The 25,450-nt window shown below is 53.6% G+C and overlaps 1 protein-coding gene across 1 annotated transcript in view; it reads left to right on the forward strand.

The window, feature by feature from the left end:
- Positions 1-23,784, forward strand: part of WWC3 (WWC family member 3) — a 118,675-nt gene extending 94,891 nt beyond the window's left edge. The window contains exons 12-23 of the mRNA XM_023249413.2: positions 3,135-3,255; positions 4,288-4,362; positions 5,179-5,265; positions 5,993-6,185; positions 7,742-7,888; positions 8,232-8,383; positions 9,787-9,952; positions 13,181-13,345; positions 16,008-16,100; positions 18,657-18,884; positions 19,322-19,449; positions 21,050-23,784. Coding sequence (XP_023105181.2) covers positions 3,135-3,255; positions 4,288-4,362; positions 5,179-5,265; positions 5,993-6,185; positions 7,742-7,888; positions 8,232-8,383; positions 9,787-9,952; positions 13,181-13,345; positions 16,008-16,100; positions 18,657-18,884; positions 19,322-19,449; positions 21,050-21,116 — 1,622 coding nt within the window. The 3' untranslated portion in view covers positions 21,117-23,784. The remainder of the gene's footprint in view (positions 1-3,134; positions 3,256-4,287; positions 4,363-5,178; positions 5,266-5,992; positions 6,186-7,741; positions 7,889-8,231; positions 8,384-9,786; positions 9,953-13,180; positions 13,346-16,007; positions 16,101-18,656; positions 18,885-19,321; positions 19,450-21,049) is intronic.
- The last annotated feature ends 1,666 nt before the right edge of the window (positions 23,785-25,450 follow it).

The following is a 25,450-nucleotide window of genomic DNA, read 5'->3' on the forward strand; positions in this document are numbered from 1 at the left end:
AAGGACCTCTGTACCTTCCTTATTTTAGCCCAGCCCTCGTTTATGATGCCTGCCTGCCATCATGTGGTTCCCTCTGACTTTCTAGTTTCCCTAGGAACAAAACAGTCTGAGTTTGACCTCCAGCAAGTTTTAGAAAGATAAAATCTTAGTAAGATAAAATTCTAAATTGCCCAAACTTACAAAGCAAGCCCTAGGAATAATTTCTTCCATTGTGTTTTAAATGGAAGAAATGTGTTTAAATGTGTTTTGCCTGAGGAGGCAAAACATGGGACCGGGGAGTGGGAAGATAGACTGTAATCTGTAACATTTTAAATATTTTTACTATACTTTTATCTTCTTTGGGTTAAAATTTTTTTTTTTTTTTTTTTAGAGAGAGATCACAAGTGGGGGAGAGGGAGAGAGAGGAGAGAATCCCAAACAGGCTCCATGCTCTGCACGGAGCCCAGTGCAGGGCTCGACCCCATGACTCTGGGATCATGACCTGATCTGAAATCAAGAGTTGGACACTCAACCGACTGAGCCACCCTGGTGCCCCTGTCTTCCTTGGATTTTAAAAAGCAAATGTGCCGGGGTGCCCTGCTGGCTCAGTCAGTGGAACATGCGACTCTTGATCTTGGGGTCATGAGTTCGAACCCCACGTTGGGTGTAGAGATGACTTAAAAACAAAATCTTTAAAAAAGCCAAATATGTCAGATTTTGAAATCTTTTCCTATTTTCATTTCCCATTAGTATTTGCTAATCTAAATCTGGGAAAACCTTGATTTTGTTCACCCATTTACTGGCGTTTTTATTATGAATACTTATACTCTGTTGAAAATTGTTGGCTTAAATTCTGCAGTTTTTTCACTTTATGCTTTTTTTTTTTTATCTCTTTTCTCATGCGGCTCGCCAGACACACTCGCTGTAAGTGACCTTGGAATTCTTCACCTTGTTGGTCAGGCAGTAGGCACATCTTTGTGCAATGAATCAATGTATGTACGATGGTAGGAGCGTGGCCACAAAGGGCGTATCTTATAGTTGTACTTTAATGTAGCTCCACAGTTACTATTATTATTATTATTAATTATTATTTCAACATTAGTATTTATCATGGCTATTGAAGTCGTCTAAGAACTTTTCTAAATGCTTTAAGTATTCATTCCTCTGTATTTTCCCCCGGACGTTAGTGGCTTACATTGTTTTAGTATGCCAGCTTTGCCCCAAATGTGATTTTCATTGTATTTTCTTTTCGTCAAGCGGTGTTGATGTCCTCGGGTCTCCGTGTCTGTCTGTCTGTCTTTCATGATGGAAAGGTCAGAGATTCCTAAGGTGAACGTGTGGAAGGTTGTTTCCTCCTCGCCTCATTGCCATTGCCCCCGGTGGTCCAGCCGGTTGCCTTGAAGGCTGAGAGCAGGTGGCTGGGCACGTAACGTGGGGTCTGCTGTGCGCTTTTTCTCACCCGGGGCAACGGCTCACCATACTTCATTCTGGCAACTGCTTCCCATTGCCAGTTGCTCCGTGAATGTGGTGACGAAGCCTGGGATCGCTGAGGATTCATTCCTTCATTTCCTTTTTCTCCTCATCGACTGCCATTGCAACGAGGGAGAAATTTTGTTAGAGCTGTACCGTCGGGTTACCTGGAAGTGCTCGGGGTCACTGCCTGATGTTAGTTATGTCCTGGACGGAACGCAAAGCCATGTCTAGGAGCCGTGCTGGGTGTCCGGGCTGGGGACGGAGATAGGGAGCAGTTCCGTCTGCTGGGGGTCAGGGCACCAAACCGGGGTTCCGTCTGCAATTCCGAGCTGGGGACTTTGGGGCCTCCCCTGTGGCGGGGGCGACCGGAAGAGCTGGACTTTGAGAGTCGGTGCCTCCGGCCACCCCAGAATGGAGCCGGCCTCGGTCCCCGCCCGGGGAGGAGCCTGTAGTCGCCCAGGCCTGGCATTGCAGACCTCTGGAAGGACGGCTTTTGTCTGCAGTTGAGATCGTGAGCCTGAAGACCGCGGCCCTGTCTGTCTGTAGGCTCTTTAACGCGTTTGGATTTAATTGGTACGTGAATAATTTGGTTGAGACGAGAGCTGGTCGTCGGTGGACTGGACGTATCCCCCTGTACGGGGTGCACAGGTGCCTAGATGTTCACGTTCGGAGCTCAGGCGGCCGAAGAGAAGCCGCACGGGCCGGGGGGACGTGCAGTGTGTGCAGAGGCGTCACGAGGCGCGGCGCTCCGTTGGGGGCTCCGCGTTTGCACCCGGGCTCTAACCACGTCTGCCTCCCCGGGGAGCACTGACGCTCGCGTGTGCACACTCACACGTGGCACGGGAAGACCGAATGCCCGCTTTGCTTGGCTTGGTGGAAAGGGCCTTGTCGCTGCGAGGGACAGGGCAGAGGCAGTCGATGAAATGCCAGAAGGAAGAATGTCCGAGGCCGTGTTGGGCTCTTGATTACAATAGATACGAGGCAAAAAGAAGCTGCCTCGTCAGGGTGGCTTGCTCGCCCCAGAAAAGCCATTTGGGATGCCGATCTGGCCCCGGGGCTGCCGAGGACACCGCAGTGAGAGGGGTTGTTGCCAAGGCCATGTCTGGGGTCAGCCGTGTCCTGAAAGTCACTGCGTTTAGTTAGGGTTTGTTTGGATAATTAAAAAATTTTTTTTCTGATGATAAAATATAGAGTGTGTGTTTAGTATATAAGATGTGGGAAGGAACCATGCCGGATAAGGAAGGAAGTGAAAAATGCCCCTGTCCCCTGCTCAGATACATTTAGGAGGACAGCTGCTGTCCACATTCGGGGTAACGTCTCTTGCCCGGTCTTTCAGGTATGACAGTCTTTTCTCCAAGTGTGATACGAAGGGGCGTCCCCCTGTCATCTTCTGTTCTGTGTGCTGGTTAAGGAGGTGAAAAGACATCTGTGACTGTTTAAAGAGCTTTTCAAGAAGTAACCAGAAGCCTGTTCCTGCAAATTTTCAATATCAAAAGAAAAATGAAGTGCAGCATATTTAAACATATGCATGTATATGATGTGCATGTCTGTATAATGGCGTGTCTCTGGAACGCTCAGCAATCTCATATGTGCACTGACTCAGAGTGTTCCTTTCTTGGCATCACGGTCCCTGGCCTCCCATGCTGTCCCCTCCTGACCCCCGGTGTGTCTCTTGCTTGTAGCGGTGACTCTTCGAGAGGACAGCGCCACGAGGTTGGAGAGGAGAGCACGCCATGTGTCTGCATGCCTGTCCGATTATTCACTGGCGAGCGATAGCGGAGTATTTGAGCCTCCAAGCAAAAGGTTAGAAGCCGACCTTCTCCCTCAGCAGCCCTTCCACAGTGTTACTGTTTTTGTTGTTAATTTTTTTTAATGTTTATTTATTTTTGAGAGAGAGAGAGAGAGAGAGCGCGCGCGCGTGAGCAGGGGAGGGGCAGAGAGAGAAAGAGGGAGACACAGAATCCGAAGCAGGCTCCAGGCTCCGAGCTGTCGGCACAGAGCCCGACGCGGGGCTCGAACCCACGAGCCGTGAGATCGCGACCTGAGCCGAAGTCGGGCACTTAACCGACTGAGCCGCCCAGGCGTCCCGTCCACAGTGTCACTGTTAAGCACGACGCGTGTACACACTGAGACTTCCACATATTGAAACTTTGCGTGTATCTCCAGGGCTAGAATCTTTGCCTGGCTTCTCTCAACTTTGATAGGTTGGGCCTTAGCGAGCCACAAAGAAAACTCCTCTGACTTCTGTGTGGTGTCTGGAGGTTGGCCCTCCTTCCGTGGTTCGAGGACCACTTCCTCCTGTTTGGCCCTGGCCAGTTTCAGGCTTAAGCCCATGAGAGCTGGAACAGGAGAACCCATGTACAAGAGACACCCGCTTTTCTAGAAAGGCGTTCGTTAGAAGTGAATGTTCTCCCTCCTTCCCTTCCTTCCTAAGCTGAAGGAAAGTGACAGGACACCTTTGGGGATTCTGGACTTTATTTTGATTTGATATGTTTGATGTCATTGTTTCCTTTCAGGTGTCTGTCAGACATTTCACTTATCACAAGTTTTTTAAAAGCTACTTTTGAGCTTTGCCCTGAATACCACAGGTGGTTTTGAAAGACATCCCAAGTTATTTTCTCAAAAACAACAACCCTTTGTAGGCAGGTCCCCACTGAGATAGGGCATGGCAGGTCCCCAGGGCCCATGACCGTGCAGTCACTTAAAGAATTTGTTTATGTCGCAACTTAAGAAAGCTCTCCTCGGTGAGAAGCGCCCCTGACACGAGAGGGCTTCCGCCAAAGCGGCGCTGATCGGTTCCCTGCGGAATAACCCTGTGACTTCCGGTTTGTTCAGGAGTGAAGATACCGAGGAGTCTGCACATGGAGACGCTTGTGGTAACGAAGGGCCCCAGATCCACGTTGGATTCTTGTGAGTACAGGAGACTCCTAGAGATGATCTGTAGCGCGGGGCCCATCCGGCGACTCACGCTTCCAGGCCGGGCGGGCCCGGACCGTGGTCCGGGTGCCGCCCCCGGCCTGGACACCCCCAGCCTGCTTCGGCGTCTCGGCTGAGGGGACGGAGGTGGCGGGACGGAGGGTTGGGGTTGAGCCGCTCCGTCGCTGGCCTCCAGCGCCGAGAGTCACAGCCGGGATGTCCCCTCGTGGAGCTGGGGGCCGGGGGCCATAAGCGGGGGGCCCGGAGAGCCCCGGGGAGTGAGCGCACGCTCCGCCTGGAGCTGCCCGTGTCCGCTGCGGCACGGACAGGGAGGCCCAGCCCCTCGTGCCCGCAGCCAGAAGCCGGGTGGGCCGCAACGCGGAGCCTTTGGGTCCCAGTCCCCGTTTCAGGGAGAGCGGTAACCAGCGGTGTCGCGACTAGCAAGGCGGGAGGCGTGCATGCCCACGACTTCCTTGGCTCACCCCCGTCATCGGGCCGGGTGTTTCTCAGTGCCGGCGCTGTGGCCGTCCGGGACTGGGCCGTTCTTTGCCGTGGGGGCCGACCTGGGTGCTGGAGGGTGTGGCACGGGAACCTGGTCCCCGCTCCCCAGGTGCCGCTGACACATAACATCCCCCCCCTGCCCCGCACCCGGTCACGACAGTAAGACGTCTCCCGACTTCGCACACGTCTGGGGGCGGGGGGCGGGGGGTGCAAAACCGCCCTCAGTCGAGGGCCGCCACTGTAGTCGGTCCGAAGGAAGTTTCCACCGTGGGGGATGTGCGCTCAACGAACTCGCGTTTTGTTTTCTAGGCTCGACACTGCCAGTGAATGTCTTCTCGTGAATGTGTTCCAACTAAAGAATTTTGCGGGGCTGGTCATGAAGGAGGACTGCAAAGTGTAAGTAGGCTACCTGGCCGGCAGCGTTTCCTTTCGGGGGGCGCGCTCCTGGCCGCCTCGCCAGCCCCGCTCGCCGACCGGTTCTGCTCGGCGGCTTCGGGAGGGAAGAGGCAGCTTTGGAACCTGAGTTCCAAAGCGTATTCCTAAGAAAATACCGGGAAAGGTCTGAAACCCAAAGGATCGTAAGTTTTAGAGACAGTCGTGACCTGAGGCAGACGAAGTTGAGGGAGCCGGGCTGGTCATGTGCCGCGGTGATGCTGAGAAAGTGGCCAGCGACAGTGTTTTGGTTTAAAATGTGCATCCTGGTCTGGGAGCTGGGTGATGTGGCGCTCAGCTCTCTGATCCCACGAGGGGAACAGAAAGCCTTCTCCCTGGGCCCCGGGGGCCCTTGTCTGTGCAAAGGAGAAGGTAAGACGCGTCGTTGCCGCTGGAAGGCGCTACCTCTGTGAGCTCCGCAGCCGGAGATGGGTCCCACTTACCAGGCACTGACTTTTAAGCCTTTCTCTTTACGTGTGTTTTCCCCCTAGTCTCCAGGGGTACGTAAATTCTTTGGGCTTACTCTTAGTTGAGAAAAGGACCTTTTCCGAAAGGCTTCAAAACTCGGCCCGTGGGCATCCGAACAGGGAGACCTACGTGTGTATCCATGCGTGTGGTTCGTGGATTCAGTCGCACAGATCTGTCAGTAAGTGTTACCTCTCTGTTTTTTCCTCCCGCTTCCTGGTTCCAGACACATCCGAGTCTATTTGCCACCGATCGACTCCGGCACACCAAACACTTACTGCTCTAAGGCTCTGGGATTCCAGGCCCCCCTGGTGTTTAATGAAATTTTCAGAATCCCTGTGCATTCAAGCATGTTGACGTTGAAGTCACTTCAATTATATGTGTGTTCAGTGAATCAGCAGCTGCAGGAAGAACTGCTGGTATGTCCCTCCCCTCCCCCCCACGCCCCCCCCATTTCCTTTCGGCTCCCCTCCCCGCCTCCCTCCTTCCTTCCCCCGTGTTCCCATCGGTCTCGGTCTCGCTCCTGCCCCTTCTCCTCTTGTCTTTCTGCCTGCCTCTCTCTCTTCTTTGTCTCTGTCTCTCCATCCCCTCCTTCCTTCCAGCTCGCTCCTTCCCTCTCTCCCCTCCTTCGTTTCACCTGTGGTGGGCTGCTTAGAAATTGTCGTCCCCTCACGTGATGCCTGTACCTGGGAGCGCACGCGAGGACACAAAACCATTGGTCTCGCCGGGTGTGCCGTACTTCAACTATGTCATCTCAACTAATACTTGCAAAACTGCTCTGTTGCCCCCATTTTCAGTTGAGGGAACGAAGTACGGTTGAGAAACTGAGCAAATAAAAATGGAGGATGGCGACGCCTGGGCGGCTTAGTCGGTCAAGCTCCAGCTCTTGATTTCGGCTCAGGTCATGATTTCACGGTTCGCGAGACTGAGCTCTGTGTCGGGCTCTGTGCTGCCAGCTTGGGGTCTGCTTGGGCTTCTCTCTCTCCCCCTCTCTCTCTCTCTCTGCCCCTCCCCTACTCGTGTACGCATATGCCAGCACGTGCGCACGCCCACTCTCGCTCTCAAAAGAAATAAACTTAAATAAAACACCTTAAAAATTTTTTTTAGTTATTTATTTTTGAGAGAGAGAGAGAGAGAGACAGAGCACAAGTGGGGGAGGGGCAGAGAGAGAGGGAGACACAGAATCTGAAGCAGGCTCCGGGCTCCGAGCTGTCAGCACAGAGCCCAATGCGGGGCTTGAACTCACAGACTGTGAGTTCATGACCTGAGCCGAAGTCAGATGCTTAACCGACTGAGCCACCCAGGCGCCCCTAAAGCACTTTTTAAAAAATTAAAATACAGGATGGTTCATGAAATGTGAATTTCAAATAAACTATGGGTTCTTTTTTGAGTATAGTGTCCCGTGCAACATTTGGGATATACTTATGCTTTAAAAGAATGCATTGTTTACTTGAAGTTCACATTTCCTGGCTATCCTATCTTTTATCTGGTATCTCGGGAACTAAGCCCCGGCAGCTTGCGTTCAGTACCCCCAGCCACGTGCTGCCCGGGCCACGACTCGGCAGCCCGGGTGGCTTCTTTCCCAGATTGGAGTTGTTCTCCTTGGTGTCACCCCTCAGCAGTAGAACTAGATTGTGGCGGTCAGCCAGCCCTCTCTTGTTTCACAAATCCCTGAGCGAATCAGCGGCTCATCGGTTGGCAGACCCTGAGCCCCACCCACCACTCCACGTTGCCCATTCTCTGCCCCCGGCCCCCTTCTGGCACTTTCTCCGCGGGCTGAACCAGCCGTCGAGGAGCCTCCCTCAATCAGATCCTGTGCGACCACTTCCATTTTCCTGTAGTCCTTCGAATAGCAATGAAAACATTCCGTCTTTCCGGTTAAGTTTGGAGGGCGACCTCGATGTCTTACAAGATCCCCCTTGGCTGTCAAGGCGAAATCACTCACTGCCCGTTCTGCTTGTTAACACTGGTGCAGGGCATCGCTCAGATCAACTTGGCCGACTACGACGGGTCCGGCGAGATGCAGCTGCGCTGGTACGCGGTGCAGGTGTTCGGCAGCTGCGGGCCGCCCGGGCCGGGGGCCGCCGCCAGGGACCCCGCGCCGGCCGTCGCCGGGAAGACGGTACGTGTGCCCGCCCGTGGCGCCACCGCTTTCCTGCCGCCCGCACCCGCCGTCACGCGGGTCCACCCCTCACGAGCGTCTGTGCGCGCTTGGCGTCGGAACGTAGTGGCGCCGAGAGGCAGTGTCAGGGGACGGCACGGAAGTAGGTTTCCGTAGCTGTGGCCATGCGTGACGGCGGGTTTAACGCAGACGAGCTGGTGACTGTGCGCCACACGTCGGTGGCTTTATAAAATCGAGCCCTCGGAGCCGCTCGGGCCGGCCAGGCTAGGTCCCGGCGACACGCCGCCAGCTGCGGCTCAGGTGCGCCCTGTTCCCGCCCCCCCCCCCCCCCCCCCCCCGCCAGGACGCGGTGACGGCGCTGCTGGCCAGGACCACTGCCCAGCTGCAGGCCGTGGAGCGTGAGCTGGCCGAGGAGCGCGTGAAGCTGGAGTACACGGAGGACGAGATTCTCGAGATGGAGCGGAAGGAGGAGCTGGCCGAGGCCGTGTCCGAGAGGTAGGGCTCTTCCGCGCACCGGGCGCACGGAGCCCGGCGCCAGGCAGCCGCCGCCCCGGCAGAGGGCCCCGGGGCAAGAGGCTCTTCTCACCCGCGCCTCCGTGGAATGTGCCGGGCGCACACTCCGTGCCGCCCGACGGCCGGGATGCTCACGGGGACTTTCGTGCAGCGCCATAGGAGGCGGTACCTTGACCCCTGTCCCCAGCTCCCCGCGCAGGCTTTTCACCCTCTCCTCGTGTTGTGGAGTGTCCCCGAAAGAGAGCGGCTGTGAATGGCTACAAGTATTCTGCTCTGCCGGGACTGGTATAAGGTCCCTTTCAGTTGTATTTAAGCAGCTTTTTCGGCTTATGATCTCCCTCCCATGCGGTTCACCGTTCCAGGCGAACGAGTCCGCGGTGACTGGGAGAGTCACAGAGTTGTGCCACCTTCGCCACAGTTGATTTCCGGGCACTTTATTCATCGCATCAGAAAGAAACCCCTCTCTCGTTAGAGCAGTCGCGCTGTCCTCTTACCCTGGCCCCTGACCACCGCTCATCTCCTTGCTGTCCCCGTGGATTGGCCTGTTCTGGGCATTTCACCCCCGGGGAGTCATGCACTGTCCCTTCGCATCGCACCTCAAGCAGCCTCTTGGTGAACCCTTGACTCGGTAGACACCACTCTGCGGTTAGAGGCATAATTCAGACGGACAGGCTCTTCGAGTGAATGGATTTCTGTCTGGTCCTTTCTGGAGGCGCTTTTGTATTGCTTTATTTGCCTGTTTCTTTCTCCGTGAAGAGCATCCTCTATTTCCAAAGCTTCCTGCTTCTTCCCGATAGCTTTCCCTGAATTGATTTTAGGAATCGATTTTAGGGAGGGAAAGTGCACGGCAGTGGGGGGAGCAGTGTATTCAGGGACCCTCGGGAAGCTGGGAGGGCCTGGGAGAGAGGGTTCAGGATTCTGGCATCTTCGGCAGCTGCCATTGGGTGATAAAGACAGACCTCCTCACTGAAAGTCCTTGTCACGTCGTCTTCCCTCTAAACCAGAAAAGCCCGTTCACTTCTCGAGGAAGCACCTCTCCGACCACCGGAAGGTGCGTGGGTCTTGCTGCCGTGCTCTGAGTGCGGCGGGGGACTCAGCCCCTTTGTGCACGTTTTGTCTTTCCAGTTTTGTCAGAAACGATATGTTTTATTTTTCTGACGCCACACCTCTGCCAAGGGGTTTTTACCAAATTGAATGGAGGTGACGCAGAACGTTCTGTGTGTGAGCATCCGTTCCGCTCCATGCGAGTCAAGTTCAGTTGGGAATTCCTGAGAAAGAACAGAAGAGGGGGGCGGACAGGGAAGGCCATGTTGGGGAAGGAAAGGCGGAGGGAGGGAAGACGGCGTTGACGCACCTGTCTGGGCTTTCGCGATGTCTGCCTTCAGGAGCTGGCAGGCCGACTCGGTGGACAGCGGCTGCAGCAGCTGCGCCCAGACCAGCCCCCCGCACCCCGAGCCCTGTTGCGTCGGCGCCGACCCCATCCGTGGACACACGTTTGCCGGCCAGGCAGACCCTTACAGCCCCGAGAAGTTTCAGCCTCCACCTCGTAAGGTCAGTGGAAGAGGGTGAGGGATCTGTGCGGCCCCCCGAGGTCCTGCCGCACCGTCCCAGGCACCGCCCTGGACGACGAGCGGGAGGGCCCACACCCTCCATGGGAAACCGAGGGAGTCGGTGCGGGGGTGGGCGAGAAGACGCTGGGGCCGACAGACTCATACGCGAGAGGAGGGCGGTGTGGCTTTCCCGCGACCGGGGCTGTGGGGAGGGTGTGGTGTAACGTGGGCCGTGCTGCTGGATTGGGGGGGGGGGGCACGGCCAAGGTGGTATTTCACTGGGAGCCGAGGGAGAGAAATGAGGGCCTAGATCTGGAAACAGAGTCACGTGGGCCCAGCGGGTACCGTCAGCTCTCAAGTAAAATGAAAGGACGGCTACGGCGAAACCTGGTAGGTTTGTACCCCTCTGTGCTGTGGGGCGATGACCCGTTCCCATCTTCGGGGCTCAGGATGTTTTGTGAGTCCCCGGGGTTTTGGACACTCATGGTCTTTTTTCTCCGTCGGTGACGTGACGAGCTGTGAAGTGTCCCTTTGCCCCTTCTGTTCACCCGATCTTAGCTGTGCTCGCGGCCGTATCTTCAGTGCAGAAATCTTGGTCGCTTGCGGTGATGTGTGTCTGAGGAAGCCGGAGAGGTGGGGAGACACCGCATCAGCGCTCGGTCAAGACTTTGTTCCCAAACGGTTCAACTCCCCGAAGCTTTTTATCAGCGTGGCCCCCGCTCTCCCCCCACAGCACAAGTACTGAGAGAAGTGGAACCCGCCTGCCTCAGTTTCCCCAGGCGCGGCCCACGCGGCCCCAACCGGGTGGCTTCGGGCTAGGCTGCCAGTAATGGCCATCGGGCAGCTTCTCAAGACCTTTGAAAGCTTCGGCTCAAACGGGGAGGGGGCCGTGGCGGGCTGGTTTGGTGGGTTGTCGTCATCCCCAGCCCCCCATTTGCATTTTGAAATACTTCACATCTACAGACGACTTGCCGGGATAGTAGAACGAACGCCCACCTGCCTCGCACCCGGGTTCCCCAGCTGCCCGTCCCTCACCGCGTTTGCACTGTCTCTCCACGTGCACGCGGGGAGGCGCGAGGCGTTGCACACGCGGCCGTGGAGGAAATAGTGCCTCGAGGGGGAGGCGGGCAGCAGGGTAACTCCGTACAGCACGAGGGTGCTCACCGCTTGAGAGAGTCACGGGGGCTGCGAGTGTATCTCAGGGATTTGCGCTTACATCTCAGAAAGGTCGGGATTGTGAAACGGTGCAGCCTCTCCGGGTAACAATACAGAACTTCCTGAGAAGCTTCACAGAGCTGCCGTGTGATCCAGCGGTGCCGTTTCTGGATGTGTATCCAGACACTGGGGCCTGCCGGAGATACTGGCACGGCCAGGTTCCTAACAGCGTTATTCGTGGTAGCCTGCAGGCGTCCACCGGCAGGTGGGTGGATAAGGCGAACGCCGCATAGCCACCCAGCGGGATGTCATTCAGCCTCAGAAAGGAAGGAGATCCTCCTTCCACGCTGCCACAGAGGCGAACCCCAAAGACGTCGCGCTAAGTGAAATAAGGCAGCCACAGGAGGGCGAACACCGAATGATTGCACGTACAGGAGGTCCCCGGAGCGGTCAGAGTCCTACGGACAGGAAGCACGGAGGTGGTGGCCAGGGGCTAGGGGGCGGGAGGATGGGGAGTTGTCGTTTAATGGGGACAGTGGCAGTCTGGGAAGATGAAAAAGTTCTAGAGTCCTGTGTCGCAACAGTGTGACTATATTTAACACTGTTGATCTGTACGCTGAAAAATGGTTCAGGTGGTAGATTTTATGTGGTTTTTACAATAAAAAAGAATGAAAGGTCATGGAAGCCTCACCGAAAAGGGAGTTTTTGAGCGGAGGCCTTGAGAAAGGAGTCTCCGGAGCCGTGTGCGGGGCCGGGGAACGGCATTCGGGTACAGGGAGCTGCACGTGCAGGCCCACGGGCGGGGGTGGGGGGCTGAGAAAACAGCAGTGAGGCCGGTGTGGGGCAGGGGGTCGTCAGAGCCGAGGACAGAGAAAAGTAGAAGGACCGGATCACACAGGGCCCACCCGGGACCCTCCCTTTTCTCTGAGATGATTGGGAAAGTGGTGGGTGGTTTGGGGCCCAGGATTGACCTGATCTGACGTAAGGTTTCTCGTTGGTTTTCCTTTGTCTAAAATAATTTGGGGGGGGGGCACCCGGGTGGCTCAGTCGGTTAAGTTTCCGACTCCCGATTTTGGCTCAGGTCATGATCTCACGGTTTGTGAGTTCGAGCCCCATGATTCTCTCTCTCTCTGTCTCTCTGCCCCTCCCCAACTCATGCACGCTCTCTCGCTCTCCCTCTCAAAATAAATAAGTAAATAATAAATGGAATAAAATAATTTCTTGACATGTAATTGACAGAAAATGAAGTATTTCAAAGCGAACGGTTCAGGGGCATTTAGTATGTCGGCAGTGCAGGCAACTACCACTCTGCCTAGTTCCAGAACGTTTCCATCACCCCAAAGTAAAACCGCGTGCCTATGAGACTCACTCGCCAGCCCCCCTCCCCAGCCCCTGGCCACCAGCCGTCTACTTCCTGCCCGGGAACTTGCCCATTCTGGGAACTCCCCTCCGTGCATGGACAGGTGGGCTGTTTTCACCTTTGGCTGTTTGGATAACGCGGCTTTGAATGTTCGTGGACAAGTAGTTGTTTGAACACCTGTTTTCAGTTCACTTGAGCGTGTGGCTAGGAGGGGAATTGCCAGATCTAACTTCGGCCTCACCGGCGTCTCCCTGGTGACTGTGTTGAGAAGAGATGGGGGAGGAGAGGGAGATTCTGGAAGAGGGGGAGACCGGTGAGAAACCCACTGTGCTGATCGGGTGCGAGATGCTGGTGACCCAAATGGAAGGTTGATGACAAGCGGTCAAAACATGCTTCCTCGTAAACCTGGAGCCAGTAGTATTTGATCTTGGACCAGATATGGTGTGTACGAAAGAGAGCAGAGTCCAGGATGACAGGAAGTTGGGGTTTTTTTGTTTTGTTTTTTGTTTTGTTTTTTGCACGAACCATCAGAAGGTAGGGGTTCTCGGAGGAGGTGGAGAGGTGTGTATTAGGGGGAGAAATTAGCAGAAGTTGTTTTGGACGTAAGTATCAAATGCCAGTTAGAACTCCAAAGGCAGAAGGCCGGGACGGTTCATGTGAAGCTTATTGCTCGTGTTCTAGAAAAAGTGATGGTAACGGTGAGCTACTGTCTAGGTTGATAAAGAAACCAACACAGAAGATGTCTTCCCAGAAGAAGTCGCGAGTCTTCCGAAGGAGAGGCCCGGCCGCAGGGCCCGTGGGTCGCCTTTTGTCCGGAGTAGCACAATTGTCCGTTCGCAGACCTTCTCCCCCGGAGCACGAAGCCAGTATGTTTGCAGAGTAAGTTGAAATTCCGTTGCCACCTGTCTGGACTGTTTTCTTCCCCCCCACCCCCTTTGTCGTGTGTTATTTTCACTGTTTATGCTAAAAGACACACGTGTTCCCACGCGTACCAGTGATGAGCACCACGCGTGTATGGATGGAAAATCAGTATTGTGGCTTCGTCTCCCCTCACCCATGCATATGTGACTCTGCATCTGTTCGAGATTCTAGTACATCCTCCCCAGATTTTCAGTCTGTATGCACACCAGCTCGTGGTACCCGGGAAGCAGGGCCAATCAGTTCTACGTCGGCCTAAGGAATGACAGGTTGGAACAGGGAGTATCCTGAATTGGATTGAGATTGGGAAGTCGGGCCACTGAGTGGTTGGAGGTCTTAAAGTGTAGCTGTAGTGGGGTCCCAGGGAGGATGGCAACGTTGAAGACTCCGGACACTGAGGCAGGGTTCTGACCCCCCCAGCATGTAAATTCTCCCCCTGAGGGTGATGGCGGGAGATGCTGGGTGCTTCTCAACCTTGGCTGGCCGTGCGGTCAAGTCGTGTTGGCAATGGTGGGGGGGTGGGGGTGTTGGGCAGGTGGGAGGGCTTCACAAAATGCTAGTGCCCGGGTTCCCAAGATTCATCATTGGCCATGGTGGGGCCTGGGCATCAGGCTTGGGGAAGCCCACATATGATTCTGATATGGAGAGCCCCGAGGTAGGTAGAGGGGGAGAGCCAGTCCGCTGTGGTCCTTGAAGATAGGACAGCGTGTTGGGGGTTGGTGAACAGTGGCGGTGTGACAGTAACAGCACGGAATAGGAAAGAGAAGGGAATTTGAAGGGTAAATAGTCATGACACAGTGGCCTGATGCAGCTGTTTGGGTTGAGGAGAACTTGGACCCTTCCCACCTCTGAATTGGGCTCGTGGAGGTAAAGCTCCTTCGGTTGCAGGGGACCGCCAAGGAGCTGGCTCCATTTGGGCAAAAGCAAAGTTCAGTCGTACGAGAGAATCAGGCTCAGGCCTGGGAGCGTGGTCCAGGGGTCCCCGAGCCCATGCTCAGGTTCAGGAACTTGCTAGGACTCCGAACTCGGCAAAGCCGTTACACGCGTGATTGTGGTTTATTACAATGAAAGCATAGAGACCAAGGTCGGCAGGGGGAAGAGGCGCATAGGGCAGCGTTCAGGAGACACCTGGTGCAAGCTCCCAGTTCTCTTCCAGTTGCCTGGATGGCTCTTGGCACTGGTCACTGCCGGGAGAGGCCGCAGGCATGGAGTACTGCCAACCAGGGGTTTGTGGGGGGCTGGTCACGTAGGCATAGCTGATGGCCTGCATGGCTGACCTTAGTCTCCAGCCCCTCCGGAGGTCAAGCTGATGGCCTAAGGCCCCCACTATAAATCACATTGTCAGCAGAGCCTGTGTGGTTTGGCCCGAGGTCCCCAGGTAAACAGGGATGCTTAGGCAAGACATTCCAGGGCTTCACGGGTCACTTCCCGGGAGTTAGGCAAGGACCAGACCTTTCTTGGGGAAAAGTTAATCCTTTATCCTATGGGGGGGGGGCGGTGAACAGCAGGGGGTTGGGGCCACGTGGCCCAAGCTGCTCCTGTGCCATTTGCCAGACCTGCCGTGCGTCTCCCCACAGAAGCGAGGCGTCCGATCCCAGCTGCCCTGGGTCGCGCAGGGTCAGGCCCGGACACTCCCGCCCCATCAGGCCGCAGCCCCGTGGGGGCTGATGCTTAACCAGACACCTGGAGGCAGGAAACAGAAGGCTACCCTCACGTCCCTTCCTCACCTTAGGCCGAACCACTGCAGAGTGGGTTCGGGTCTGCTCAGTGAGCAGGGCAGGGAGGTAAAGGAGGAAGTCTTTGCTTCCCCAGAGAGAGGTTTCCTCAACTCTGGTGCCGTGTTCTGCGCCCTGCATAAAAGCGTGCATTTACAAGTGATGCTTTTAGAGGTCTCTTTGTTTTTGTGTGTTTGTGATGATGGGGCGGGGAGGCACGTACACTGGTGTGCCACAGCATTTCCTGAGTCTTGTGGGTCAATTGGCATGGAAGATAAGGCCGCGAAGGCAAGGACTTTGGCTTTCGCACAGATACACACGGATCCTGAAGCGCGAACCCGCCATCAGATGTCTTGGCTCCCATAAAGAAGGCGTTCTTTCTTTTGCTTCTTAAAAGCAGACCTTTTCCCTGGCAGAGCGGGTGTTAGGGCTGCTGGCTCGTCCTACTACCAGGAATGAGTCTCTCGGAAAGCCGTTTTTTCCCAGCTCTTGCCAAAGCCGGAAACAGAGCAAATGAGAACGCCTGATAAAAAGTCAAAGGCGCTGAAGTCCGTGCTGGCTTCCTGGGCGTCACACAGGACGTCCCGTCACAGTTGGTATCAATGAGACAGAAATCTTGTGGACTCTACCACCCTGGAAACTTCGCGTGGTTTCGTTGATGTGGCACATGAAGGAGGACAGGGGGTTGGTTTGTGTATTCAGTTTGTTTTCGCTTGTCTTTAGTTTGACTCGAAACTCCTGTGTAGTTTTGTCTTCACCGAACCCGCAAGTCTTGCTAAAAAGCCCCCGTAGCCGTGAGCGCGTTCGGGTACCTGTGAGGAGAAATGAGATCAGTTCAGGGTACACCGAGAGAATGAATATCGAATTTCTGCGCAAGTGTTTCTGAACATCATTTCTTTTTGGCACAGCTTTATCGTAGTGACAGCGACAGTTCGACCCTGCCCCGGAAGTCCCCCTTTGTCCGAAACACCTTGGAAAGACGAACCCTTCGCTATAAGCAGGTATGTGCCACGGAAACTGATACGGAGTCTAGACTTACCCTGGGAGTTATTGTTACAAAAGTTAAAAGGTGGGGGCTCTTAGGTGGCTCCGTCTGTTGAGCGTCCGACTTCGGCTCAGGTCATGATCTCACGGCTCGTGAGTTCGAGCCCCGCGTCGGGCTCTGTGCTGACAACTCGGAGCCTGGAGCCTGCTTCCGATTCTGTGTCCCCCTCTCTCTCCGCCCCTCCCTCACTTGTGCACGTGCACACTCTCTCTCTCTCTCAAAAATAAACAATAAAAAAATTAAAACTTAAAAGGTAATACTTTAGGTCACGTTAGTTAAAAGGTAATATATTTATTTCCTCATTTACTGCAGTATAATTTTTCAGAAGCCTATGTAATGTCAAAATATTGCCAATATTTCTTAATGTCCTAAGATAACATCATGATCTAGGATAATTCATGATCTTTCCGTTTTTAAATATGATACATTCATGAACAACCATCCTAGATGAGAAAAAAACCATCCTTTTCTCTTTTTTGACAAGGGAACACACAGAGTTGAGAAAATGGGAGTCTCAGCCCAGAGCCTTCCACATAGGCCTGTTCTGCCTTCGTTCCCTTTACCCACCGAGTTCTTTCTCCACATCACGCAGGTTGACAGCGTTGTGCCGCCTTCAGTTTGTGAGCCAGTAGTTCCTTATCTTTTTCAGGCTAAGATTCTTTTAAAGAAACAGTAAGTCCCACATTCCCACGTTGCTCTACTCAGAGCAGCTGCTGACTGGGAACGAGAAGACAGGACAGAGTTCAGCTCCCTCGGTGTTTTTCAGCCGGCACGCTGGTGGCAGTTTGGGTCATCGCTGTGGGGGCCGCCCTGGGTGCTGGCGGCCGTTGAGCTGCCTCCCTGGCCTCGATCCGCTAGTAGCCAGTGGCACCCGCCCTCCCCTCAAGCCGTGATGACCCAGAATGCGTCCGGACGCTGCGGAGAACCAACCGAGCTCTACCGCGAATTCAGCAGTGCTTTTAAATGAACCTGCGTTTGTTAAGTCACGTCGTGTATTTGCATTTAATGTACGTATGCGTGCATGCTGTACGTGTGCACAATAGTGTACGTGGGTGTAGAAAGCATACAGTTCCTCAGTCCACTGAACGATGCCCACTGATGTGTGCTACAGTGAGTGCCGTTCCTGAGGTTGCTTCCCATTGAGCGGGAAGTACCCTTCTCCACTCCATACACAAAGTTCGCTTTTCATCTCAGGACTTTTCTTAAACGTGGTGGATTTGCTTACTTGAGGCTTCTACGGGGAGGGAAGGTTTTGACAGCTTGCGTGTGTGCCTGTGCAATCTTTTAGCATGGATCATTTAAGATCGTCCAGTATATTTTTTCGACATTTTACAGTGGCTGTATTTTCTGCTGCCCTTGTAATTTACTTAATCCGTTTTCTCTTGTATTTAGGTTTGGTCAGTCATAAACTTTATTTTTTAACATTTATTTATTTTGAGAGAGAGAGAGAGCAAGAGAGTGTGAGCGGGGGGGCGGGAGTGGCAGAGCGAGAAGGAGAGAGAAAGAATCTTAAGCGGGTTCTGCACTGGGGCTCAAACTCCCGAACCGTGAGATCGTGACCTGAGCCGAAATCAAGAGTCGGACTAAACATTTAACTGACTGAGCCACCCAGCCGCCCCCTGTCATAAACTTATTTTTTAAGACTTTTTTATTTTTGAGCAATCTCTCTACCGAACATGGGGCTCGAGTTCAAAATCCCTCGATCGAGAGTCCCACGCCCTACCAACTGAGCCAGCCAGGTGCCCCTTGGTCATAAACTTTAATTGGATTACTTTTGATTACTTTTACATGTCATGAGTTGTGCCTTTTATTTATTTGTCTTTTGAAATATTTATTTATTAGAGAGCAAGAGAGCATGAGCAGGGGAGGGAGAGAGAGAGAGAGAGAGAGAGAGAGAGAGAGAGAGAGAGAGAGAGAAAGTGAGCTCATGTGCGAGGTGGGGAGAGACGGAGAGAGAGAATCCCGAGCAGGCTCCGCACGGTCCGCAGAGCCCGATGCGGGGCTCGAACTCACGAACCGTGAGATCATGCCCTGAGCCGAAACCAAGCGTCGGACACTTAACCGACCGAGCCACCCAGGCGCCCTGAGTTGGGCCTCTTAAGTGCAAGTCGAAATGAAATTTTGTAACCAAAGAAAATGCACGTTTTGGGGCTGGATGTATGTTGTCAGGCGGAACCTCAGAAAGATCGTACCCCCCCCCCCCATCCCGGCAGCTCTGTCTGAACGCCTCTGTTTCTTCACGCTTTCGCAAATGCGTGGGGCCTCGGGAGACGGGCCACCTGCGTCACTGACTTGATACTGGAGACTTAGCCTCGCCCACGCCTGTGGTTCATTTGACATCGGCCACGCGTGGGCATACGCCCCCCCCCCCCGACCTGTGCGGCAGCCGCGCCTCCCCTGCCCGCGTGCCACGTGGCAGAACCTGGCAGGGGGTGACGGGGTCTGGGTTCGCCGCAGCCCCTGCCCCCCCCCCACCGTCGGCGCACGCGCTCACAGCTGCCGCCTCCCGCAGCCCTGCAGGGCCTCCCTGGCCGAGCTCATGGCGCGCACGTCCCTGGACCTGGAGCTGGATCTCCAGGCCTCGAGAACGCGGCAGCGGCAGCTGAACGAGGAGATCTGCGCCCTGCGCGAGCTGAGGCAGCGGTTGGAGGACGCGCAGCTCCGAGGCCAGACCGACCTCCCGCACTGGGTGCTGCGCGACGAGCGGTTCCGGAGCCTGCTGAAGGAAGCCGAGAGGCAGGTAGGAAGCCGGCGCCCGCCTCGCCGGCCCCTTGGCGTCCTGGGCCCGCCCGGTCGCGCTGACGAAGCTGTACTTGAAACCATCCGGGTGCTCGTGTGAAGGAGCTGGGTCCCTTCCCCCCGTGGGCCAGGCAGCCGGTGTCCCCGGTGGCGCCGACGCGCGTCTTTTGCAGCCGCCTCGGGTCGGGGGGCGGGGGGGGAGCGCTGGAGGGAGGGACCCCAGGACCCTCCGGCTGGCATCGCCACTCCCCGCTCTGCGGTGGAACGTTCCGTGTCGGGTGTCTGCAAGGCATGACCCCCCGGGGACCCCAGTAGGCCTCTGTGAAGATTCCCTGTTGGGGGGCGGTGTGGATGGGGCAGGCCTTTCTCCCCTCCGCGACCCGACGGCTGGGAGCGGCTTAGCAACAACGCCTTGTTCGTCCCACGCTGCTCTTCCAGACGAGACAGACCAAACTTGACTTCCATCAAGAACAGGCAGCTGAGAAGATGCTGAGGAAGGCCTCCAAGGGGGTCTGCCAGCTGCGAGGGCAGAACCACAAAGAGCCCGTCCAGGTGCAGACCTTCAGGTAGAGGCGCCACGGCCCCGCTTCCTTGCGTTCTTTGCACTGTCACACCTTCGTCGTCACCACAAGCATAAGCGTTACAAAACCCCACGGGCAGTTCCGAACAAACCCGGAATCCCCACTGCCGTCAGCATCTTGGTGTTTTCTGCTCCTCTGTGTCTAGGAACTGGGTTCCTGCTGCTTGCAGTCATAATGTGGGTTCCCGTTTGCGTTTCGTTTTTTGTCTTTTAGTGAAAATACCCTGGGTTGCCACATAACCTGTTGGCCTTTCTGGCTGTCACGTTTCATGTAAGATAGAATTTGCCCAACTGCTCTATTTTACAACCTTTCCAAATATCTGCTGTTGTGAACAACACGGTGGTTTACATACATATACACACGTATCACCTGTGCCTCTTCACTTAACTTTTTATTGAAGCATAGTATACATACAGGGACGGGTGCATTTTGTATGTGTAAACTAGTCCGGTGGGTTGTCACAACGCCACACGGCAAGAATCAAACATTATCAGCACCCCCCGATTTGAATCGCATACGTCAGTTTTCTGTTTTTGCTTTTCGGAGGAGGAGAATTGGTTATGTCCATATTCTTTTGTGTCTGACTTTTTAAATTTTTTTTTCAAAGTTTATTTATTTTTGGGACAGAGAGAGACAGAGCATGAATGGGGGAGGGGCAGAGAGAGAGGGAGACACAGAATCGGAAACAGGCTCCAGGCTCCGAGCCATCAGCCCAGAGCCTGACGCGGGGCTCGAACTCCCGGACCGCGAGATCGTGACCTGGCTGAAGTCGGACGCTTAACCGACTGCGCCACCCAGGCGCCCCTGTGTCTGACTTTTTAAAAGATTGAGGTGAAATTCACAACGCATAAAAGTCACCGTTTTAAAACGGGCAACTCCGTGACATTCAGTACAGTCACCGTGTTGTGTGGCCGTCCCCGCCGTCCAGTTCCAGAACCTTTCCTTCACCCCAGAAGGAAACCCCGTCCCCATTAAGCAGCCACTGCCCGTTCCCCTCCTGCCCCCTGCGGCCCCTGGCACCCCCAGGCTGCTTTTGGGCCCTCTGGCTTTGCCAGTTCTGGATGTTACGTGGAAGTGGCTTCATACGGTATGTGACCTTTGTGCGTGGCCGCTTTCACTTAGGATAATGTCTTTGAAGTTCACGTATGTCTATGTAGCTCGTTTCAGTGCTTCATTCCTTTTTATGGCTGAATAATCTGTGCCTTTTAGCCTTAATGTTTTTATACGCTGAATTTTCACGTCGCCATCATAAAAGAACATAAAACACTATCACCGCCCTCCCTCAATCATGATTCAGAACTCCTTCATTTGTAGAGAGATTCATTTGTTAATAAAGCAGATATTTACAGAGCACCTGCCATAGGCCAGGCACCGTTCTAGGCACCGGGAACAAACCCTTGTCCTCATGGGGCTTCATAACTTCCATCGGCATTTAGAGAATCTGTATACAAACAGATGTGTTGTTAGGAATTTAAATTCATTTTTTTTTGTATGCGTAAGAAAGGCCATCATTGACACGAGAGCCTCCCATCAGCTTTTGTCGCACGTATATCTGCTTCTAACCTGTCATTCTTTCCAATCCCAGGGAGAAGATAGCATTTTTCACAAGACCAAGGATTAACATACCTCCTCTGCCTGCCGACGATGTTTGATACAGTGCTTTGTACACATGAAGTATTTATCTGCCTGTTTTATTTTCATGAAGTTCTTAGACTAGCTACATTTGTCCTTAAAATATTTGTGCAAAGCTATTAATATACACCTTTTGTAAAAAAAAAAAACCCACATCTATATCTATACATATATATTTTATAATAGTGACGGCAACAGGGCTTGGCTTTCCCTCGTTGTGAAATTGACATCTCTGAAGACAGGTTATTTTATAAAAGATCAACTATCATGTTAAGAGTGTACAGTTTTTACGCTGTTTTATTTGACTTAAAGGCTGGAAGACAGAAACAAAGTGAGTTCAGGCAAATTCACTGTATTGTAATTTATTTATAGTACTTTTTTTTTTCCTTGAAGGAAAATACTGACGTTCAGATGTATTTTAAGACTAAAATTGTGTGCTTCAGTATTTGTCATGCAGTAGAACGGAACTTTGGGGCCGGTTTTGTTTCTGACACCCAAAACGCAAACACTCTGTGCTCACTCCATCGCTTGTAGCCGTCTCTCGCGTGTCTTCACCGTGCCCGGCGTGCACGCTGCGGTGGCCCAGGGCCGGGTCACACGCCGTGCGGGCACCGCAGAGCTGTCTCCCGTGCGCAGTGCGCGCCATGAGCCTCCCGTCCTGCCGTCTCTCCGCGCATCCCCGTGCGTCCCTCCCGTGAGTCTGACGCGGGCCCCGAGCCCCGGCATCCTGGCCTCTAGCCTGCCTGTCCGTGGTGGCTGCCCGTGGTGGCTGTCCGCAGGCAGCCCCGCCTTCTGAGTCCGCTCCCCCTGACCTTGGCCTCCGAGGCGGTTGTGGAGCTCCTGCGCTACCACCGTGCCGCGAAGGGAAGTGACGGGAACCGGGAACGCGCGTGTTCGCAGGCTCCGTGAATCCACGGATGGACGTGGCGGTTATGACGTAGAAGTGATGGCCTTGGAAGGCGCTTTTTTGTGGAAGGAAGTGTGTGTGGGTAACGACGATTACCCAGTGGGTCTCTTACAGGAGAGTATTTGATTTAAATCAAAACCCGCCCCCCTCCCAGTACTGGACTCTACCCAATATTTCTTAAGAAATCTTAGAAGTAGTTCACGAGGCAAAAAAAAAAATGTATGTAATAAAAATATACCAATATTCTTTTAAAATGCCAAATGATATAAATATTTCGCCTAATACATATTTATTATCTATGAAATGCACTCTCCTTTACGAGGCCTCAGAGAAGTAAACGAGGTGGGTCACATGGAATGAAAAAGAAAACAGAACTCTCTTCCTAGATCTTTCTGCCTCTCCCTGGGAAATGCCCCGCCCCCTCTAATCAGTGTCTCGCCCTTCTCATTAGTCTGTAACCGCCCCCTCGTGTAACCTGCCTGCCTTTTTACATTTGTTAAAAATGAATTTTGTAAAAGCATTTCGTTGACACAGACCCGTCACAGACAGTGGCGTTTGTCAGTGGTGCTGGGACTGAAGATCGTGCGTTCGCAGCGCCCAGCTCTTGCTCTGTATTTCCGCCTCTAGTCTCGCTTTTTTTTTTTTTTTTTTTTTTTTTGCTAATTTCTCTGTGTACATAACCCACAACAGAGGCAGAGACGCGCAGACCATCAGTCCTTGGCAGAACTGCCCGGCCGCAGATGGCGCGGCCGAGCAGGTGACACCGGGGGCCGGCCCCCAGCTGTCGAGACTCTCAGCTCCAGCGGAGAACCGCCTGCCTCCGGACTTGGGTGTGTGGAGGGCACGTCACGCCCGTCTCGGGCACACCGCTCCCTGGCCGTGCAAATGTGTCCTGGAGGCACTGCCTGGCCGCTGCTCCTCAGCGGCTGCTACACCCAGCTCTCTCCGCAGGAGGGGGGCCTCGGGGGGCTTTTCCGGCACCCCCCATCAAGTAGCAACGTGGGGAAAACCCCCTGTGCCAATGCAGAAGGCCCTCACCCCAGGGCTTTCACACAACTCTCACTGCCCGGCATGTGCAGGTTTCTGTTGGGAGTGCGCCCGCACCCCAGGGTTGGTCATTTGTTTTTTCAATCCCTATTTCGGTGCCAGTCCAAGGGGTGCTTGCGTCTGTCACCTCTCCAGTTACTTCTCCCGCGTCCCTGCGAGAGTCCGCCTTTGCACCTGAACGGTACCAGAGTGCGCCAGGAAGGAAAAGCCAGCCAGATGGAGGAGGTGGAGGGTGAGGGGCCGGAAAGGACACAGGGACGGCGACAGAGACCAGCCCAGCTGGCAGGTGGACAGGAAGCACCATCACTGGCTTGTCTCTCGTGACCTGGGTTTCCAGCTTCTTTCTAGTTGAGACTGCCGCCCCCTAGAAAACCCCCACGCGCCAGGAAACTGAAGGCCTGTTGTCGTACGGGGTGTTCTCATCTTCTGTTTGAACTTGACCATAACCGTGCCGTGGGATGAGAAAGCTGCCGTGTTTTATCAGCAGGTCTGGTCCGGAGACGATCCGAAGTCTGCCACCAGGGCTCTTTAGAAACAGCGCGACGAGTAAAAGGGAATTTGGTCTTCATGTCACCTGATCACAGAATTGTCACTGCTTAAATAACCTTCTGTCGTGGGAATAAGTTATAATCAGTACTCATCTCTGTTTTTGTCACTGTTCCCTACTTGCATTGTTTGTATTGTTGGAAAGTATTCCTCCTATAAAATTAAACTAACCTGCCTTAAGAACAAAATGGAGATGTGTGATTTTTTTTTAAAGAAAAACGTAATCACGTGGGCTTAAGTATATAAAAATGTACATTTTTTAAACATAAAAACAGGTATAAGAGTAGAACAGTAACACGAACACACGTGCGGCCATCCTCCATACGCCTTCTCTGTTTAAAGAAAAATGTAATCACATGGGCTTAAGTATGTGCACCTTCTCTGTTCAGCTACGTATTGCTGACTTCTGAGGCCATTCAATAGCCAGGGTTCACCTTTCCAGTGGTCTCGTGGGTCATTCGCTTTTTACGTTGTTTTTTAAATAGGCTTCCCGCCCAGCACGGAGCCCAACTTGAGGCTTGAACTCACGATCCTGAGATCAAGACTTGAGCTGAGAGGGATAGTCAGACACTTAACCGACTGAGCCACCCGGGCCCCCGTCATTCTTTTTTTTTTTTTTTTTTTTTAACTGAACACAATCCAAATATACATTTAATGGGATTTCTTCACGCCGATGGGTTTTTTTGGTAACCGTTTTCTTGAGATCAAATTCACGTACCATATAGTTCACTGTTTAAAGCACGCAACTCATCGGTATGTAGGATATTCACAATTGTGCAGGTATCACTACAATCAATTGTAGAACTTTTTCATCACCCATTAACACTCCCCCTCCCCCCCCCCCCCCCAATTCTCCCAACCCTTGGCAACCACTGACCTGTTTTCTGGCTCTATGGATTTGTCCACTCTGGACATTTCCTATAAACAGAATCATACAGTGCGTGGCTTTCGTGTCTGGCTTCCTTCACTTAGCATTGGGTTTTCCAGGTTCATCCACGTTGTAGCAGGCCTCGGGACTTCATTCCTTTTTATTGCTGAAGAATAATCCACTGTGCGGATAGACCACGTGTTGTTTATGCGCTCACCAGTCGACGGACATTCGGGTTGCTTCCACTCTTTGGCCAGTATGAATAATTCCGCTTCCATCATTCATGTTCAAGTCTTTGTGCGGACGTATGTTCTCCTTTCTCTTCGGCCTGTACTAAAGGTGGAGCTGTTGGGTCGGACGGTAACCCTGTGGTTAACCTTTTGGAGAGCTGCCAGACTGTTTTCCCAAGCAGCCGCGCCATTTTACATTCCCACCAGCAGTGTGCATGGCTTCCCATTTTTCCACATCCTGGCCGACGCTTGTTACGTCATTTTGACCATGGCCGTCCTAGTAGGTGTGAAGTCGTATCTCCTTGTAGTTGCGTCTGTCTTTACAGGATCTATCCCTCCACCCCGCAACCCCCCCCCCCCACATACACACCCTGATAATTTGTTGAAGAAACAAGATTGCATGTTCTCTGAGCCTCCCGTGTTCTGGCCTTTGCAGTGTCCCTCTGGAGGTGCCTGGGTGGCTCTGTCGGTTGAGCGTCCGACTCTCGGTTTTGGCTCAGGTCACGATCTCACGGTTCATGAGTTTGAGCCCCACATCGGGCTCTGCGCTGACGGCACAGAGCCTGCTTGGATTCTGTCTTCCTCTCTCTCTGCCCTTCCCTCGCTCACACTCGCACTCTCAAAATAAACTTAAAAAATTTTTTTGAAGTGTTCCTCTGAACTTCATTTTCCATTAATAAATACTGTGGGGGGGAAAGCTGTTGTTGAACCTACAAGTTTGGTCAGATTCCCTTTTGATCAGATGCTTTCCCTTTT

This window comes from Felis catus, chromosome X, assembly GCF_018350175.1.
Source record: "Felis catus isolate Fca126 chromosome X, F.catus_Fca126_mat1.0, whole genome shotgun sequence".
In the NCBI taxonomy this organism is placed as follows: domain Eukaryota; kingdom Metazoa; phylum Chordata; class Mammalia; order Carnivora; family Felidae; genus Felis; species Felis catus.